This window comes from Colius striatus, chromosome 1, assembly GCF_028858725.1.
Source record: "Colius striatus isolate bColStr4 chromosome 1, bColStr4.1.hap1, whole genome shotgun sequence".
NCBI classification, from domain to species: Eukaryota; Metazoa; Chordata; class Aves; order Coliiformes; family Coliidae; genus Colius; species Colius striatus.
The window spans coordinates 194,059,628-194,077,656 of NC_084759.1; the positions used below are offsets into that span (position 1 = coordinate 194,059,628).

General features: G+C 43.4%; 1 protein-coding gene across 2 annotated transcripts; it reads right to left on the reverse strand.

Moving 5' to 3' along the window:
- Positions 1-30: 30 nt before the first annotated feature.
- Positions 31-10,051, reverse strand: PMPCB (peptidase, mitochondrial processing subunit beta). 2 transcript variants are annotated; one of them, XM_062019353.1, is made up of 13 exons: positions 9,949-10,051; positions 7,498-7,638; positions 7,095-7,181; positions 6,467-6,596; positions 5,364-5,562; positions 4,619-4,698; positions 3,962-4,074; positions 3,080-3,223; positions 2,165-2,325; positions 774-859; positions 598-686; positions 318-393; positions 31-227 (listed from the first exon to the last, which is right to left on the reverse strand). In XM_062019353.1, exons 1-13 carry the CDS (start codon positions 10,036-10,038, stop codon positions 163-165), a joined length of 1,461 nt encoding a protein of 486 aa, XP_061875337.1. In that variant the 5' UTR covers positions 10,039-10,051; the 3' UTR covers positions 31-162. The 2 variants fall into 2 exon arrangements, with proteins under 2 accessions (XP_061875337.1, XP_061875325.1); XM_062019341.1 differs by having other exon boundaries at positions 2,165-2,328.
- Between the last annotated feature and the right edge of the window lie 7,978 nt (positions 10,052-18,029).

Below are 18,029 nucleotides of genomic sequence, written 5' to 3' on the forward strand. Positions count from 1 at the left end.
TTAGTTCCTTAATTATACAGATACACAGGATGGGTGGGTTTGTGAGTTTAATCTTCTCAAATGCATTTCTCCAACTCAAAAGCTTTAAAGGGGGGTGGAGTTGTTTGGGGGTTTTTGGTTGAGGTTTTTAAGCTCAAACATACTGAAGGTTGCTTTTATTCGCTACTCCCGAAGCCAATACATGCCACTGCAGATTTTGTTATACTCTGGAAGTTGTTCAATGGGACCTGGAAGTTAAAGAGACTTGGCCGTGACACATGCCAGACCGACACTGGGTTGTGTGGAGGGGTTAGAGGAGGGTCACTCACACAACATACCTATGGCAGCCACTGCAGGATGCTTATTATAGATGTACTTTGTGCAAACTTCTCTAATAGTCTGGGCATCGACAGCCTAAAAAGGGTAAAGAGACATCTTTGTTACCCAGCCCAAGTAAAATAGTTTGTCATCTTAATTTTGTGTAATCCAGGGGAAGAGGCAACAAACCCTGGAAGTTTTCTCAGTCGAAAGCAGTCTTACCTTCTCTATTGTTACTGCCTGGAGCAATTAAATTTCTCTAGAGCCTAACTGAGAAGTTGCAAGATGAGTGCCACTTACTTCAATTCTTGCCTCAAGTTCTGGAATTGGGATTCGGCGCTTATAACACAACATTTGTCTTCCAATGTCCTCACAGATTGGTGTGGACCCTAAAATAGGGGAAAACACACTTTAGTTACCAGTATACAACTCCTCTCATTAGTATAGAGAGTATAAAGCTCTCTCATTAGTCTCACCATCAAGTTGTAGCAGCATATTTGTCTTCAGAAGATTTTTTGCTCGAGCTACTTCATTTTCTGTTACACTTGTGCAAAGTCTTATCCTGAAAAAGAGTTTCAATCCAAAGGCACTAAGTAAGGTTAACCTGTGGCACACAACACAGCCTGTGATGCAGAGGTGCATGCATATACATTAATACAGCAGGCACTTTTCCTACAGACAGAACTGGTAAGAGAGCTGGGTATAGAAACAAGCCATAGTATGCAAAGCAACAGCGGTAAGAGCAGGGTTTTTTGGAAGCATACCAATACACTCAAGTGCAAGTTTTTTCCCCTTAGAAGAGCTGTGTTTTATTTCATTAAATGAATATTTAATATTCATGCTTGCTCTTGAGAATAGCTGCTGCTAAGACAGTAGGAGCCAAACAATTAGAGGTAATTAGCCCAGAAGGCACTCCGTGGTGTCCTGGCTCTTGGCAAGGTAATGATTCACCACAGTGCATAAGAACATTTCACTCTTGACAAGGGGATGCATTAGATAATCTTGGCACATTCTTGTCACAGAACTGGTTCCTATCTGCTCTGGTGCTAAGCTGCAGCAAACAGATGGCTAAAACAATGCCATTTTTCTCCATGAGTTGCTTACAGAGGCCTCAGAGAATAAACAGCCTGAGAAGTATCTATGTGATTAAAGAAACTCTGTTTCAAGTTTCCTTTCATTTTTTTTTTTAACTTCACCCACTTTCTATCAGTGCTCTTTAAGTGTTTGTTTCTAGCCACATCTGCAGTTCAAGCACTGCAACTGCACACCATACATCGGTTCAGATCTAAGTCTTAGGTGAATGAATATTCTCTAGAATCCCAAGTTTCATAATTCCATACGTAACAGCTCTCCCACCTTAGGTGATTTCATTCCCCCACACTCACTGGACCTCTGTGTAACACCACCACCACCTGCTGCGTTGTGCAGCACAGAGTGTGGGTAACTGCACCTTCCTTACCCTCACTCATGAATATTTGCTCTCAGTTGCCAGACACACAGTTCATGGACACTATGGACTGACTTAGTCTATAAGATCTGACACAGTTTCATAACTTCTGCCACTTGCAAGTCAAAAAAACAAATCTGCTGTACCTTCCTGCACAAGGAATGCTATTCTATTAAATACAGGTACTAGTTATTCTTCCAGGGCAGAAAAAGAAAACCAAACCTAAAGCTTAAGCTATTCACCCCAGGTAAGAGTGCCTGAAACTGGCTGTTGGGACACTGCACTGAGTACATTTACAGTTTGAAGCTTTCATTTTTTCCAGGCAAGTCTAAGCCGAGAAATAAAAATACTCCCTTTAAACAATCTTTTTTAAAAAATGGCTTTCCTCCACTCTTTTCAGAGCAACAGTTGTTAGCTTACCATTCCCTCTGAACAAAGTGCACCATGTCCTGAAGAGTGGATGGCTCACAGACCATATAGAGACCCCACAGCCCTGTATCAGTGTAGCAGGTGTTGAAGGACTGGAAGCTGTGACAGAGGTTACCATGGCAGGCAATCTGGGCAAGTTTACTGGATAAATTCTGCTGAGGTAAAAGAAAAATGCATTGTTTTATGAAGTTTTTTGAAAGCCTGCCAGTCACCTCCATGGCTTTGTTTTCAATGGTGACAGAACATGCAGATCAGAATCACAGAATGGTCGGGACTGGAAAGGACCTCTAGAGATCATCCAGTTCAACTCCCTGCTAAAGTAGGTTCACCTCAAACAGGGGGCACGGGAACATGTCCAGGCAGGTTTGGAAACCTCCAGAGAAGGAGATTCCACATCCTCCTTGGGCAGCCTGTGCCAGGGCTCCTTCACCTGAACAGGACTTTCCTTGTGTTTAAGTGGAACTTTTGTGTTCCAGCTTACGTCCATTACCACTTGTCCTATCACTGTCATGCCACAGTCAAATCACAGGCTCCAACAGAAGCTATGAGGTTAATTATCAGCTCTTCATCTCAAGCTTCCGTGCATGTCATCTCATGTTTCCAAGTTCCAGCCCAGATTTAAGCCAAAATAATAAAGGCACTCAGGTTCAAGAAAGCGGTAATTACAGAGACCCACAGGTTCTGATGACATACAGGTATGAAACATCCTACATTCCATAAGGGCTGGCACATATCAAGTCACCTTTGTTTTGGTGGTTTAGAACCACTTCCTAAGATTTTCCCAGATCTTGGGCAACAAGTTCTCTCAGATCCCAGACAGATCCCCTTCTCCTGCTCTGAAAAAGGCCCTTCAGCAACAGCCCCACAGACAGGGGTGAGAGCAGTTAGGCGCAGGAGCCAGCTCACCACGCCTCCGCCGAAGGAGCGGTCCCAGTTGCCAATGAGGGTGTTGGCCACCATGAGCGGGATGGTGTGTGGGTGCGCCCAGCCTGCCGCCTCCACCGCCACCGCCACATGCGCCAGCGGCATCTTGTCATCCCTCACGCGCACCTGTGGGGACACAGGGAAGCACCTGCGCTGCGGCACGGCCATGGCCACGGACAGGTACAGTTGTTAGGAGACACTGCATTCCCATCTGGATCACAGCACACACACACACACACACACACACACACTGCCATCACGTCTGGATCACAGCGTACACACACACACACACACACACACTGCCATCACGTCTGGATCACAGCGTACACACACACACATTGCCATCATGTCTGGATCACACAGCATGCACACAGAAGCATGAAAACAAAAGCATACAAAGCTTTAAGTAACACAGGCCTTAACTAGCCTTCCCTGTTGTGATCTCAGAGCACATGGCCAACAGGGAGCCTAACGCCAAGTACAGAGAGAGGGCAGAGGGCATTACAAGCTGTTTTATGACAACGGCAGCAAGGAAAGCTGGTGCAAAATCCAAACAGACCTAGGGATAGAACACAGATGGCTCGACTCTCTGTCATATCCTTTCAATTAGTGACTGTCAACAAGTGGAAATGCTCCAACACCACAGGTGGGGAGATAAACGGAAAGCAGCAGCAGGGTAAGGGAGGTTTTCCTCCAGGAACTGATAAAGCAGAAAAAGGGGTGGCAGTGAGGCTGGAAAACATGGCTTTGGAAAGCAGCTGCTCTACCACCCTCACAGGGGGCAAGAATTCAAATCTGCTGAGCCTATGGCTGAGAAGCTCGTTCTCAGCAGACAGTGCATGTCAGTTGTGCTAAAAAGCTTACCTCGCTACCTGTGAAGCTACAAGGTGGCAGGGGTGGTAGTCCTCCTTCTGGAGCAGATGGCAAGTTACCAAAGTGGCACTTGGCTAGGTCAAGCAGCTCATCGTGACAGACCCCTGAACAAAGGTATTGCACAACATGTTATGCTGTACAGTTAATTTAAATTGCTGCACAGTTTAAAGACTCAACCAAGCAGTAATTTATTGTTCCTCAACTTTCAGGTTACTTTAATCTCCCTCACATAGAGTAAGATCGTCGTGATCACCCTCCTTAATTCTCTTCAATAGCCTTCAATTAACACAACACCAAGTCAAGCTGTTCGCTCTCAGTTTCAAGCCTCAATGCTATTTCTCTTTGTTCCCTTTCTTGCTACTCTCCTTTTCACACCAATTCCTTTACAGGCCTCTCTTTTCCCAATCACATGGAAGAATTACCTTGGCCTCCAATTCACTTCTAATTATTGGTTTAAGAAGGTTTCTGGAATAGTACTGAGGGGAAAGGGGAACAAAAGTTCATAGGGTACAAGACAAAAAACAGTGCTACAATGCACTTCCAGGACCTACCGAACAACAGGTAATTCATCATGTTGTTTCCAGAAACTTAAAGACCACGGTTTTAGGCATAGTTTTACATGATCCAAGGCAAATATCTCATACTAACCTCCAGCAGCAGCCAGGACCATTCTGGGTCCTTTGTAATGTGTTGTTATGTACTCCACCAAGTCATTACGGTTGATGGATCTAGAAACAGTCAAGGAAACATTCGCTGCTGTGTCAACAAAGTTCATTACAGTAAAAAGAGATAATAATACAATAATAATACAGTGTAAAAATAACTGTAAGTTCTGCCAGTGCACGGAGCCACTCATAGAGACAGAAAGCCAAAATGAAGGTGACTTCCTAAAAACGAAATAGGAGCTCAACATATTTTGCCTTTCAAAACTCTTCTAGCTTCCTGAGAGGTGAGAAATACAACTCAGGCAAGCAGAGACGGGATCCAGTAATGATCTCATGCCCATTTGAAGCTGGCATATTTACCAGTCCCTGGTCTGCACCAATATAAACAAATGCTGAAAAAGCAGTACACACACAGCTGTATTTAGAACACCCAACTCCTGACCAATGGGAAAAAGGAGTATTTCCCAGTTTGTGTCAGATTTCTAACAGGAGAAAGATATGGCAACTAATGAAGACATGCAGTAGACCTCTGAAGCTCACATTCCCTTTGATGCCTGCATACCTGGCAATTAAGGCAACAGAACTGTTTTTACAGTTATACCCAGTGCAATTTAGCTACTTTTCATTGTAAAAATTAAAGGTGAAGCTGTTCCCTACATTTTCAGGTGAGTCTTTTCAATGTTCAAAAGTTACCACAAAATTAAAGACAGACACAAATTGGAACGTACTTGATGTTTTCAGTGGGTCCTAAAATTGTTCGTCCGAGGGCTGTCTTCTGATAGGCTGTAGCATGCAGGTAATCAAACACAACTTCCTGTAAATTTGTTTCAACCTCTTGCATCTCCCGTAGTATAACTCCTCGCTCACGCTCAATCTCTGCCTCTCCCAGGGTACTGTTCTGAATTATGTCAGCAAGAATTTCCACAGCTAATTGAAAACAGAGAGGGGAACGGAAAGTGTATTTTCAGACTACCAGAAAAAGAATATGATTCCAAAAGTAAAACCCACCCCAAACACCAAATGCACTCATCAGATTTGCAAGGGGACAAAAGACTTGCTCTACAGAAAGGGAAAGGTCCAAATGGTATCTTCTTCTGGGAATCTAAAGACTCAAATGTTTCAAATACCAACTTCCCTGCTGGTCACTCTGCTTTCCAAACCTGCACTCTCCTTTCCAAACCTGCATTCTCACATTCCTGTGAAGTCCAAGAAAGGACTTTTCACTTGGGAAGGAAGGGACTGTTACAGAATCTCAAGGGCTGGAAGAGACCTCAAAAGATCATCCAGTCCAATCCCTCTGCCAGAGCAGGACCACCTAGAGTAGGTCACACAGGAACTCATCCAGATGGGTTTTGAATGTCTCCAGAGACGAAGACTCCACAATCCATCTGGGCAGCCTGTTCCAGTGCTCTGGTACCATCACAGTGAAGAAACTCTTACTTGCATTTCTTTCAAACCTCTTATGTTCCAGCTTGTACCCAGTGCCCCTTGTCCTATCATTGGACATCATTGAGAAGAGCCTGGCTCCAATCTCCTGACACCTACCCTTTACATATTTGTAAACATTAATGAGGTCACCCCTCAGTCTCCTCTTCTCCAAGATAAAGAGCCCCAGCTCCTCAGTCTTTCATCATAAGGGAGATGCTCCACTCCATCATCTTTGTGGCCCTGTGCTGAACTCTCTCCAGCAGCTCCCTGTCCTTCTTGAACTGAGGGGCCCAGAACTGGACACAACTGTTATGCTGCAAAGCCATCATTCTGTGTTGTCTCACTGGGGAGCTGGATAAGCACTTTGTTCTTTGCTGCTTTTCTGAAGAAGGAAAGCAGTTACCTCTCGGCAAGTCCTTTGAAAAAGCCTTTGCATAATACACAGTTTGTTCCCTGGACGTATATGCATTCAGATGAGCTCCCATGTTCTCAATCTCTAGTTCAAGGTCTAACTGAGATCTCTTTTTTGTTCCCTGAAATAAAACAAAACGAAAAATAACACTAGATCCTTTAATTCACTTAGGTCAAAAGAAAGATGTCTTCTGGAAAGAAAATTGGCGTACTAATCTTTCCAGCCTTGGAAGTCAGATATAAATCCTGCTACGCTCCCAACTGAAAATTAAAATCTAGCAAAAGCAGGACTGTGTGTCTTCTAAGACTATTAAAGAAGTTAAAAGTGAGTTAAAATTACACCCGTTCTATTGATCTATAGTTGTGTATCAGCTACACAGAACTAGGAGTTTGTCACAGAATCATAGAATGGTAGGGGCTGGAAGGGACCTTTAGAGATCATCTAGTCTAACCTCCACACAGAAGCAGCTTCACCTTAAGTCTAAGTCATTCACTTTTTTCTTTCCCCTCTCCTCAATTTGGAAAACTTATTATACAATTGTGACAAAGTTATCATTGACATTTAAAGGTAAATAACTTGGGAATACATTGTAAACCTCTTCATCAACACTCATACTCACCTTGAAAGCCATATGCTCAAGGAAGTGAGCAGTTCCATTATTCTTCTCATTTTCATATCTGCTTCCAGCATCAATCCAAAGTCCAACCTCATTAGGGAAGAAAAAAAACCCCAAGTCATTTTACCAGCTAACAATGCGGCTTTGCTGGTTTCATGTATGAACTACACTTAGGTGTAGTTTTTTAAATGGCTTCTTCCTTAAACAAAGCAGGTTTTCAAGAAAAAGAAAATGTTTATCTCCACAGAAGAAATCTAATCATTTACAAAAGCCTTAAGACTTATATTTCCTAGCTTAAGGTTTAAGAAAAACTCCTAATGAATATGGAAAGAATGCAATTTAGTCCCACAAGGAAATGAACACACAGGAAGAGTTATAAAAACTTTTCCCTTTACAAGTTACCTACTGTGCACGTTGAGAGTCCGGAGTCTTCAGAAGCTACTTGCAAGCCGTTCTCCAGAGGACTCACTCTAGTTTCAGGAACATTTAAGATTACTTCTGTTGCTGCTTGGGAAGCTCTGAGCCTCCCTGTTCCAACATGCACACACTGTAAGGAAAAAGCATCATTCAAACTCAGGTTAAGTCATATCCTACAACAGTCCTCTGAAAACATGTATTCCTGAATGTAAACATTAGGTTTGTGGATCTTTTTCAAAGCATGCATTTAAAAGGAAACAATTCAGCACTAATTCATTTGCTACTACTTGACATCAGGGATGCATTGAGTCGGGAGAAAAACATGAAGATAACCAAAACAGAGTAGACTACATCTGCTTCCCTCCAATCAAATGATCTGACAGACGAGAATGTTACTGTTAGCAGCCATCCACCTCGAGAGCCACATTTGTTTCCCAATTCTGCCAGCAGGAGCCTGCAGGACCCTGAATGTAGCCTTTAACATCTAGAATTCTCTGTGTACTTGCTTTCTAAAATGAGGTGAGATACAGTCTCAATGTCTATGTCCAGAACTGTGTCCACCCATTGCTCAGAACAGTGACAGATACTGAAATTGCCACCTTTTACGCAATCATCTGGCAGTTAAAGCATATTAAATTAGAATGGAGTAAAAAAAAAAATAGAGATTAAAAAAGAAAAAGCTTATTGCACTTTTTCAACATCAAGAACTTTAAATCTATATCCCAAATGTGTATTTCAAGCAATAAACTATTCCAAAAAAATCTTAACGTATCGAATACACAAAGATTTTCCTCACCATGTGACTGTTCTTTACATGAAAGTATAAAATCCAACTCTTAGCCATTCTCCTTTCAGCCTGGCTATAAGGAGGAATTTCTTTCCTGCAAGGGTTGTCAGGCATTGGAACGGGCTGCCCAGGGAGGTGCTGGCGTCACCATCCCTGGAGGTGTTTAAGAGACGGGTGGATGTTGCACTTAGGGAAATGGTCTAGTGGTTGAGAGGGCTGGGACAAAGGCTGGATTCGATCCTAAAGGTCTCTTCCAGCTGAAACAATTCTATGATTCCTCCTGGAATATCAATAGGCTACATCTCTCAAAACTTGCATACTTTAAGATCATGGGACAAATCAAGTTTGAAGGGACCTCAGAGGTCCAATCTCCTGCTCCAGACAGTATCAGTTTGCTCAGGGCTTTCTGCAGATGGGTATTGAAAAGCTTGCAGGATAGTGAGAAACTGCACAGCCTCTCCAGGCAGCATGCTCCATGGCTATACTGCCTCATGGGGAAAAAAAAGAAAACAACTGTCATATTTCCCATTTTTCTTCTCTTGTTTCAACTTCTTGTTTCTCTTATTTCTTGCCCATTGCCTCTCATTCTGCCACCACACTTCACCATGAAAAGCCTGTCTCTGTCTTCTTGACAACTTTATAGGTACTGTCCGGCTGCTAAAACCAAAGCTGCATCTTCTTTAGGCTTGAACAAGCCTCAGACCCTCAACCTCTTCTCAAAGGGCACATGCTCCAGCCTACAGCCATCTGTGCAGAACATGCTCCAGCTAACTAACATCCTCCTTACACCGAGCCCAAAATGAGCTGCCATATACTAACCACCTGACAGGAGCAAACTAATCACTCCCTTTAATCTGCTGGCCATGTTCCTCATGGCTGAGCCTGGGCTGCTGTCCGCCTGCTCTGCTGCCAGGCAGACTGCCCACCTGCACACAGCTTGCTGTACCCCCAGGCCTCTTCCACAGAGCTGCCCCTCGACAGCTCCCAGCCGGGGCTGGCACAAGGGATCATTTCCACTGCCAGCCTGCATTACAGGACAGGAAAAATCAGCGTTAGAAAACAGTCTCCCTCTCCTCCTTTCAGAAAGGAAAGCTTGGGTCTCAAACCAAGAGAATAGGAGAGTGGCAGAAGGGGAGAGCTCTGTGGTCAGCAGGGAGATATAAGGCAACAGCAGCCCCAGGGAGCAGGGGGCAAACCCCAGAGCCCGCGGCACCCGCGCTCGTCCCTCGGGGAACTGTGAGGGTGAGGGAGCCCTGGCACAGGCTGCCCAGGGAGGGTGTGGCGTCTCCTCTGGAGCTTTGCAAACCCGCCTGGACGCGTTCCTGTATGACCTGATCGAGGACGTGCTTTAGAAGGGGAGATGGACTGGATGATCCCTCAAGGTCCCTTCCCGCCCCGACCATTCTGCGGTTGTGTGAGCCCCGCCTCGCGCCTGCCGCCGCCTCAGCGGGGCGCGACTGCATTTCCCGCCATGCTCCGCGGCACAGCGCCCCGCAACACCTCTTCTCCCCCGCCGCGACTACACGTCCCAGCGTGCACTGCGCTCCCGGCCTCCCCCTTCCCCTCCGCCGCCGCCCGAGCACCAGATGCAGGGAGCCGCTGCGGCGCCCGGGCTCTCCGCAGCTCCCTCCCGCTCCCCGCCCCGCCGCCTACCCGGGCTCCCGCGCCGGGCGCTCGTACGAGCCGAGCACACCAAGGCAGGAGAAGCCTCCGAGCCGCTAGACGAGCTGTAGATGCGGCCATCTTGACAGGCGGAGCGGCTGCGGGCTTCCGGCGGACGCTGCGCAGGCGCGGCGGCAGCTCCGCCTCTCCCCGCGTTGTGAGGGAGGCCGGTGCGGGACAGCCGCCGGTGCTCAGTGGCAGCGAGCTGCCGTGCGGCGTTCGGCATTGTCGCTCCTCCTCACGCCTGCACACTCTCCTTATCAAAACAGTTCATAGCCAAAACGTAACTGACTGCTCCCTGCTTTGGCTGCCTCAGCCTGATTTCGAAGGGCTCTGGGTCACAGGTGCCTGAAGAATAGATGGCTGGGCACTGGCACTTTTAAGCACTTCTAACCCTTTGCTTGCAATTCATTCAAAGTTCAACTCAAAGTAGCAAGTGAGGATAGTAGTTTGGGGTCTCCAAGTGAGAAATCCCGTAAGTCTGGTATCGACGTCCCTGCCAGCCCTTGATCCAAGCTGCCTCCTGGCCTTTCCCTGTCCTTTCCCCAGCCAGCCTCTGTGTCACTGTGGTATTGGTGTGGCTCCTCTCAGAGCCCCTGAGGGGGTTGATTCCTTCACCGTGAGGAAGGATGATCAACAGGGCCTCAGCTAGGCCTACATAGTGCCAGCCCAGCAATGGGAGTGTGGGTACCTAGTACTCGAGCTATGGGGAGCTTGTGTTCCTCACAAAACTGCTGCTTCCCAACATAGTTTCAGTAGGATCTCCTGAACTATTCCAGAGCTAATGATAAATTCTGCAAGCAGGCCTAGGTGTTAATTGCCCTGCCTTCCTAGCTGCTTCACAGAACAGCACAATTCAGGAAAGCCAGTTTTCCTTTCAGTACACCATTATTACTGGTTTCAGTCCACCTGAAGTCCTGCGTTTCTTCACCTTCCTCAATTAGTTAGTGAGCTGTGGGCAGAGCTTGCCACCTGTTCCTTCAGCCATGTTTCCACAGGGTGTTGTGACAGGCTGTTTCTGCACAGCTAGTCAGGGCACTGCACCTCCTGTGAGACAGATCCACTCGAACTAGGGAAATCCTGAGACTGTAACAAGGTATTACTCTGAAGTTTTGGTTTAAGAAGTGTATTCAATTTATCTAAAAGAATAGGGTGTTAGGGATAGGAAGGCTTCTTCTGTGCAAGTAAACTCAGTGCTCTGCTGAGGGCAGCTGGCAGGGAACTGCTGATACCAGGGCTGGTGAACTGCCTCAGCTCCCAAAACAGGATGGCCCTTTGGGAGCCGTCTGCTGGGAACAGTCCCCTCTGCTGCCAGAGGCTGGGAAGAGATTGCAGGAATGGTGCTTTTAAAGAGCCACATTTGGGCTGGGAAGAGTTCTGGCAATGAACCAGTAAAGGCAACTTCAGAGCCAAAAATCGTTCTTGAGCATGTTTGGAGTGTATGGCTGTCAATGCATAGGTACAGACGTGCAGAAATCAGTATGCTCAGTTTTCACTTCCTTTTAAAAATCTTTAATTCTTTGCTGGAGTTAGGAAGTTTCCATTTGTCTAATCAAGTATTATCTCAAAAATGAATGAAAAACAGAGGTGAAATTCAGTTATCTGTCCAAGTCACAGATTGTGTTAGGTGTGACACAACATAAAGAAACAAAATACTACTTTAAAAAGTCTGTACTACCTCTGCTGGGGGGAAGGCACTGTCTTCTGCTACTGTCCCCTCTCTCCCCTCTGTCTCAGACTGTAGAACAGTACTTTTGACACCCTCTGCTTCAGTACAGATGCTACAAATGTTCCCTATGGCTGTCTTGATCTGCTTCTGGAACAGGCTGCCCTGTTCCTTCTTCCTTGGAGGTCTTCAAGACCCGCTTGGATGTGTTCCTATGCGACCTGATCTAGGTGAACCTGCTTCTGCAGGGCGGGGTGGACTAGATGATCTCTAAAGGTCCCTTCCAACCCTACCATTCTATGATTCTATGATTCAAAAAGAGAGAGAAATCTGGGCTTTTGACAGATGATCAGAAGGAAGAGGGTCTTGAGCCCCTGGCTTTTCCCTAGGTCTTTCAGCACCTGCCTTCTGTGCCCTCTGTGCTTTTCTTTTTCATAGATATTGACAGTTTCTGAAGGAGATCAGTGCTGAGTTCATCAGTGCCCTCAGCTGCTCTTGCCCAGGGCTCTACTTCCATGCTGGGTCATGAAATGATGGGATTCTCCTGCTCAGTGTGAGCTGTCTCCTACAACTGCTGAGGTCCTGTTACTCAGAGCTGATTCACAAGAGCTGCCTTCCCCCTAAAGAAGTGGTGCTCCCTTCCCCCTAAAATGCAATCAGTCCCATGCAGATTTTAGGTGACAAAACTACTGTGACTCACAAATGACAGCAATGATTGTTAGTGGCTCCTGAGCTGTCTTAGATGCTAAAGCTTGAGAATGCTATTCACTGTGATTTACCTTCTCAGACTCCAAAACATGGAGCAATTTCAGAAAAGGGGATTCTATTTTAAAGATATAGCTTTTTTTTAAAATACTTTCTTACTCTCCTGGCAATTTAGAGTCAAATTGTACTGACTTCCTAAAAAGTTTGCACAGCCACCTCATAAGCTGTGTGCTTAAACAGCAGCTTTAATTCTGCAGTGGGATCTGTCCAGTTTCTGTCACAAGGACTATAATTGCATGAAAGTAGTAAAATAAGGAGCGGCAGACTGCATACATTTAAAAATAAAAATGGAAACTGTTGTTAACACAGTAGTTAAAATACAATCCCAAATGCCAAGAAACCAAATTCTACCTAATTTGACAGACCCCTTGATCACATCTATAACTGCAGATTTCTGTGATTGCAATTATTATTGTTACTGTTGTTTTGCTGCCTGTACTATTTTAGTATCCACAGAACCTATGTAAGAAGGCTCTTGTAGCTGCAAAGTAGGCACATCCTTACACCAGAAGATTTACATTGGAGGCAAATTAGCTTCCACAGAATAGGAAATCTAACCTTACACGAGGCTAGCTACTTTCCTTTATTTTTTTATCAGTTTACTTTCGTCCCTTTAGTTTGTTCATATTCAAAAGATCCACCCAGTTCCAGCATTTTCTAAATTTCAGATTTATCTCTGTCAAGTTCTAAAAAAGCAAAGTACCAAACTGTGCATTTGAAAATTAAAGTTAAGCTTCTCTTCCGTTTTACAGTTAGATCTAACTGATCTCATTATGCTGGGATTTATCTCAAAGATGTTTTACCGGGCTTCACTAAGCCATCAGCCATCCTCCATCCTGGAAATTTGAATCCTTGCTAGACGTAGAATTACAGCTTAAGATAAACTGATTATCCTCATAATATGTCTCCTACTTAACAAAACAGCAGCGTCTCATATGTAAATGCAATCTAAAATTGAGCATCCAGGAAAGGTCATTAGAGATGCAACCTTGATTCAATAAATGTATTATTTGGCTAAAAATTCAATATAGTAAACCAAATACGGATGCTGGAATCATAAGAGCTGAACATATAAACATTCACCACCAAACTCCTACAAAACACTGCTTTTTAAATGGTTTTAACAATCTCTTTTCACAATGAGGTTGCTTAGAAATACACTGCTAGAACAACAAATGCTCACAATATCCCTCTGGTTTAGGTAAACAGTATTATCTTCAGCTTCCAGATGGAGAAAATGAGACCTTTCTTCACAGTTCTTACGTGTCCACTCTCACACAACAATGAAGTAGAAAGGCCAGGATTATCAGGGGTAAGTTTTATATAAATCATGTCCTTGTCATTTATCCTGTAGTCATCAGCATCGTATATAAATAGTTGCCTGCCAAGTTCAGCCAGAGCCTTACGAAACGAGTAGATGATATTAAGTGAGATTCTTAGGATGACAGCCTGTCTCCTTGAAATCTAGACTCCAGATTTCACCCAGAGTATGAACAGCTTTGTGTTTTACACCAAGCAGCTATTTTAGATGAGCATCCCTCATAAACAGGTTTCTGGAAAAGGACCAAACGGCACTTTCAGTTTTTAAGCAGGCTTTACCTTTCAAACTCATCATGAACACCACCAAAAGCAGTAGTAATATACAGTCTGAATTATACAATTCCAAGTGTTTTTCAGAGGAAATGAGGTTTCTGTGCTCATTCATTCCTATGTCTCATGAAAATGAACAGCCTGGAGCCACCACCTGAGGAGAAGGCTGCAGCAACAGCTCACACATACAGAGAGAGAAACTACAGTAGCCAATATGAAAAAAGATTTGGCTGATTCCAGCACTTGTAGATGTAACTGGTTGCTTCTAGCGTAATACTTCTACTTTATAAAATAATTCCAGGTAGTAGCAGAGAAAGTGATAGAAATCAGAAATCTGCATAGACATTCCCAATGAATGTATCACCATGTGTCAGCACAGTGGCTGAACGCAATGCTCTGAAATAGCACTGCTGTAACGCGACTAGGATGTCAATGTTGATAGGAGCAAAGAAAGCATGGTCACATTGAAAGGTTTTCCTGCAATTGTATAGCTATTTCTTCTGAACTTCATAAAAAGTTTGTATCAGCAAGACACACTATCGTGATCAGGTTACTATGGAAGTAGGGTGGAAGAGCTGTCCTGCATTACAGGTTGATTCAACCCCAGAGAAGAGGCCACAGCAACCAAGCATCGGAGAGCACTACTTGGGAAAAAGACCTTCAAAATTGCTGAAACCAGCACACAGTAAAAGCATTAACAATTGAAATTGCCTTCAGCTAAGCTCCTGTTTAGTGCTGTGCTGGCTTTTTGGAGAGTCATTGTGTTCACTGTTTATTTACAATCCTCTATGTTTTTAAAGCTATGATACAGAATTGCACTTAATGAACATGCTGAAATCTCGCTGCCAGGAATTGGCCTTAGCTTAGCCAAGCAAGCAGAATTCAAAGGAGCCTGAAAACATGGGCTCAAAAAATGATACTTTTTATGTAGAGGAGTGGGTTTTTTGGTGAATAAGGTTCTTTTGAGAATACAAATAAAACTTCATGGACACTGTCTTGTCTGATTTTCATGTCAGCTGCTCACTGGCAACTAATTGATTTTTTTTAATCAGTATTACCTATAGGTTATCCTCCAGCTAATTACATCACAAATAGCTTTTCTTTCCCATGGTTAATCACTGGGCAGCAACTGCAAAGACCTACAGGCCACTGACACTGGTCTTTTTGTACTCTCGAGCTGCAAGGAAGACTGTCTGTCTAAATTAAATGTAATGGCTGTTGGCTGAATTTATAACATTTCAGTTGCTCATTAACAGAGGACTCTTTTGAAGCTGTTGATTAAAAACTTTCTTCAGGGAATATTACAGTATTCCATCTGCATGCAGTTCTTTTTCTCATAGGTATTTATGCATTGAAATAAGAAAAAGGGACCTGTTGCTAAGTACCAAGCAACTTATTACCTAACTTCTGAAGCCTTTTATCAGAAAGATGAATGGAAGGAGTTTAGATAGTTCATAACAACACTTCATCATGAAGAACGTACTGAACAAAAGGTTTAGCCTGATGCAGTAACTCAGTAGAAAATTCCTGTGGGTACATTCATCTGATTTAGCAAAACATATAGGTTTCTCCTTGCTTTTTATCAGGCTCACTACGGAATAAGGATCTTAGAAATCAGTCTTTTTTTGTTGCATTTGCTTGCATTAATACAAGTGTTATTTCCATACTTCCCTTTGAACACAGCCACGTACAGTGCATTGTTTTATATCATTATCCTGATTTGATTGTGGATGAGTTCCCAAAACTCCAACATTTGTTTCCATCTTGTGCTCATTTTAAGAAAGGTCACTGTAGCAAAATATTTTCTCCAGAAAAGAATTTAAAAGTCACCCAACTCTAGTATAGTTCAATAGAAACTGACACAGTGAAAACTGAAATTAATGCAGTTACTGAAAACATTAAAATTTGGTGCCTGATCAGGCAGCCAAGACAGCTATCATTCTTTGATTTTCTCATTCATTCCTCTGTTGCCACATTGTTAAGGGAGAAATGCTGTGAGTAGAAGAGCATATTTCCCATTACAAAAATGCTGTTAATGCTACTCACCACAGCTTATAATATAGTAAATAGACCATTACATGCTATTCTAATATCCAGATAACTGAATTTTCTCTTTTATCTCTCTCTGAAACCCTGTTTTCTCAATCTCCAATCCCTAAAATCTTAGTAATGCTTAAGAAGCATTAGCAAACACAAACTACAGACCATGTAGTTTCATACAGATATTAATACAGTGTGAACATACTTATCCAAAATAGTCACTGATTCAGGGCAGGTTTTGTTTAGCTACCACAATTTCCAATTGCACTTTAGCTGTTGAAGCATTGTATACAAGCATTTGACTTCACAGTTCTGTCCAGCTTCTGAGCCAGTTTTATAGCCTGGACTCATTGCCAGGATGTTGCAGACACTTTGGAGTCCATGTTGCTATTGCAAACTCACCAAATTCAAGTCCTCACTCATCTCTGTGTGCTGTAGGCCTGCCTTGTGCTCATGTAGTACGGTGCTATCACCTGTCACACTTCACTTCAGCCATATCAAACTAGTTCTCTATGCCCTCTCAGCTGACAGTGGAGAGAAACAGGTAATCCCAAAATGTGGATTATCCATTGTGCACTGGAGACTAGGGAAACATCTCCTCACAGTACTTCTCTCTCCCCATGAATGTAGAGGAACAAATGACGAGTTCAGAAGATTAAAGGTACCAAACTTCTAAGCAGCTACCTTCAGGTAAAATAAGTCTTATCTTGAGCTTCAGGATAGTAGCTCGTCCTAGGCTTCTCTTATCTAAAGATTTGATCCATATATTTTACTAAATTATTAGAGGATATCATACAGATTATAAATGCATTTACTCAAGGGCACAAGAAGTTGAATTTATATTCTGTAAGGGCCTCTGTCATTTTACTCCAACAGCCTGGAAATTCTGTAGCATCTTTACTTAAATACCAAATTCTTCTCACCAATTAAATACAAATAAAGTAATCATTTGAGCATTCCTTATGTTATTTATTTTGAGGTTACAATAAGTTGGGGGTTTTTTATGCTTTATATTGAGGATTCAAGGCTATGTAGCAATTGTATTTTGTGCTGATTTTTGTGCAGCAGATAACCACACGGTAGAAATTATCAAGGCAGAAGCTAGGAGTCCCAACAGATGGCTGGCAAGGAGAAAGTTGGGGATTTAATAACCTGAGAAGCCAGCAGAAGGAGTTTGGGAACGTGGCATAACAATGGCTGAACATTTCTGCTCAGAAATGTTCAACGGCTGAACAGAAGCAGCTAACTTGCTGATATTTAAACTTTTAAATTTTAGGTTAACAATCTGATCGTACCAAGTTTAGTGGTGTATGGCACTAAAGATCTTTTTTTTCAGACTGATCTCAGATTCACTGGCCATTTTTGTAGTCTTCTGAAGAAAACAGTTTCTGGGGTTTCTCAAACCCATTGTGCTTTGTGTCCCAGATTGATGCCTTTCTCAAACCCTATTATAGCTCAGAGTGCCAGAACTACCTTTTTATGGGGAGACAGCTGCTTTTGCTCATTTTCTTCCTTACCACTTTTGTACATTTTTCTACTAACTTCCAGATATTTGGCAGCTAGCGAAGAACAGTAACTCCAGACTGCCCAACATCTACTAATCCCAGACATTGTGCATACACAGGTTTTCTCTGTATTTGATGCTCATCATGATGCTTCTCCTTCACAAAAGCCATGCAACTCAAGCCATGTATGCTCTGGAAATCATTTGGTTTACAATGCAAGAATTTCAGTGCATACATGTTAATGAGTTGGTCTGTAGACAAGCAGTAAGTTTGAAATGTCCAGAACATGTTCAAATTGACACACAGGCGTAAAGAACCAGTATGCCTTAAACACATTTACTCCCACATTTGTCTCCGGAACTTCAGAATACCCATGTACCTCTGGAATATATAGTCTTTTATTTGAAAATCCCATTTAGCTAAGTATATAAGGAAGAACTGGGTTAATATGAGAGGCCTAAGAGACTTAACTAAGGGGCATTTTCAAACAGAATCATAGAATCATA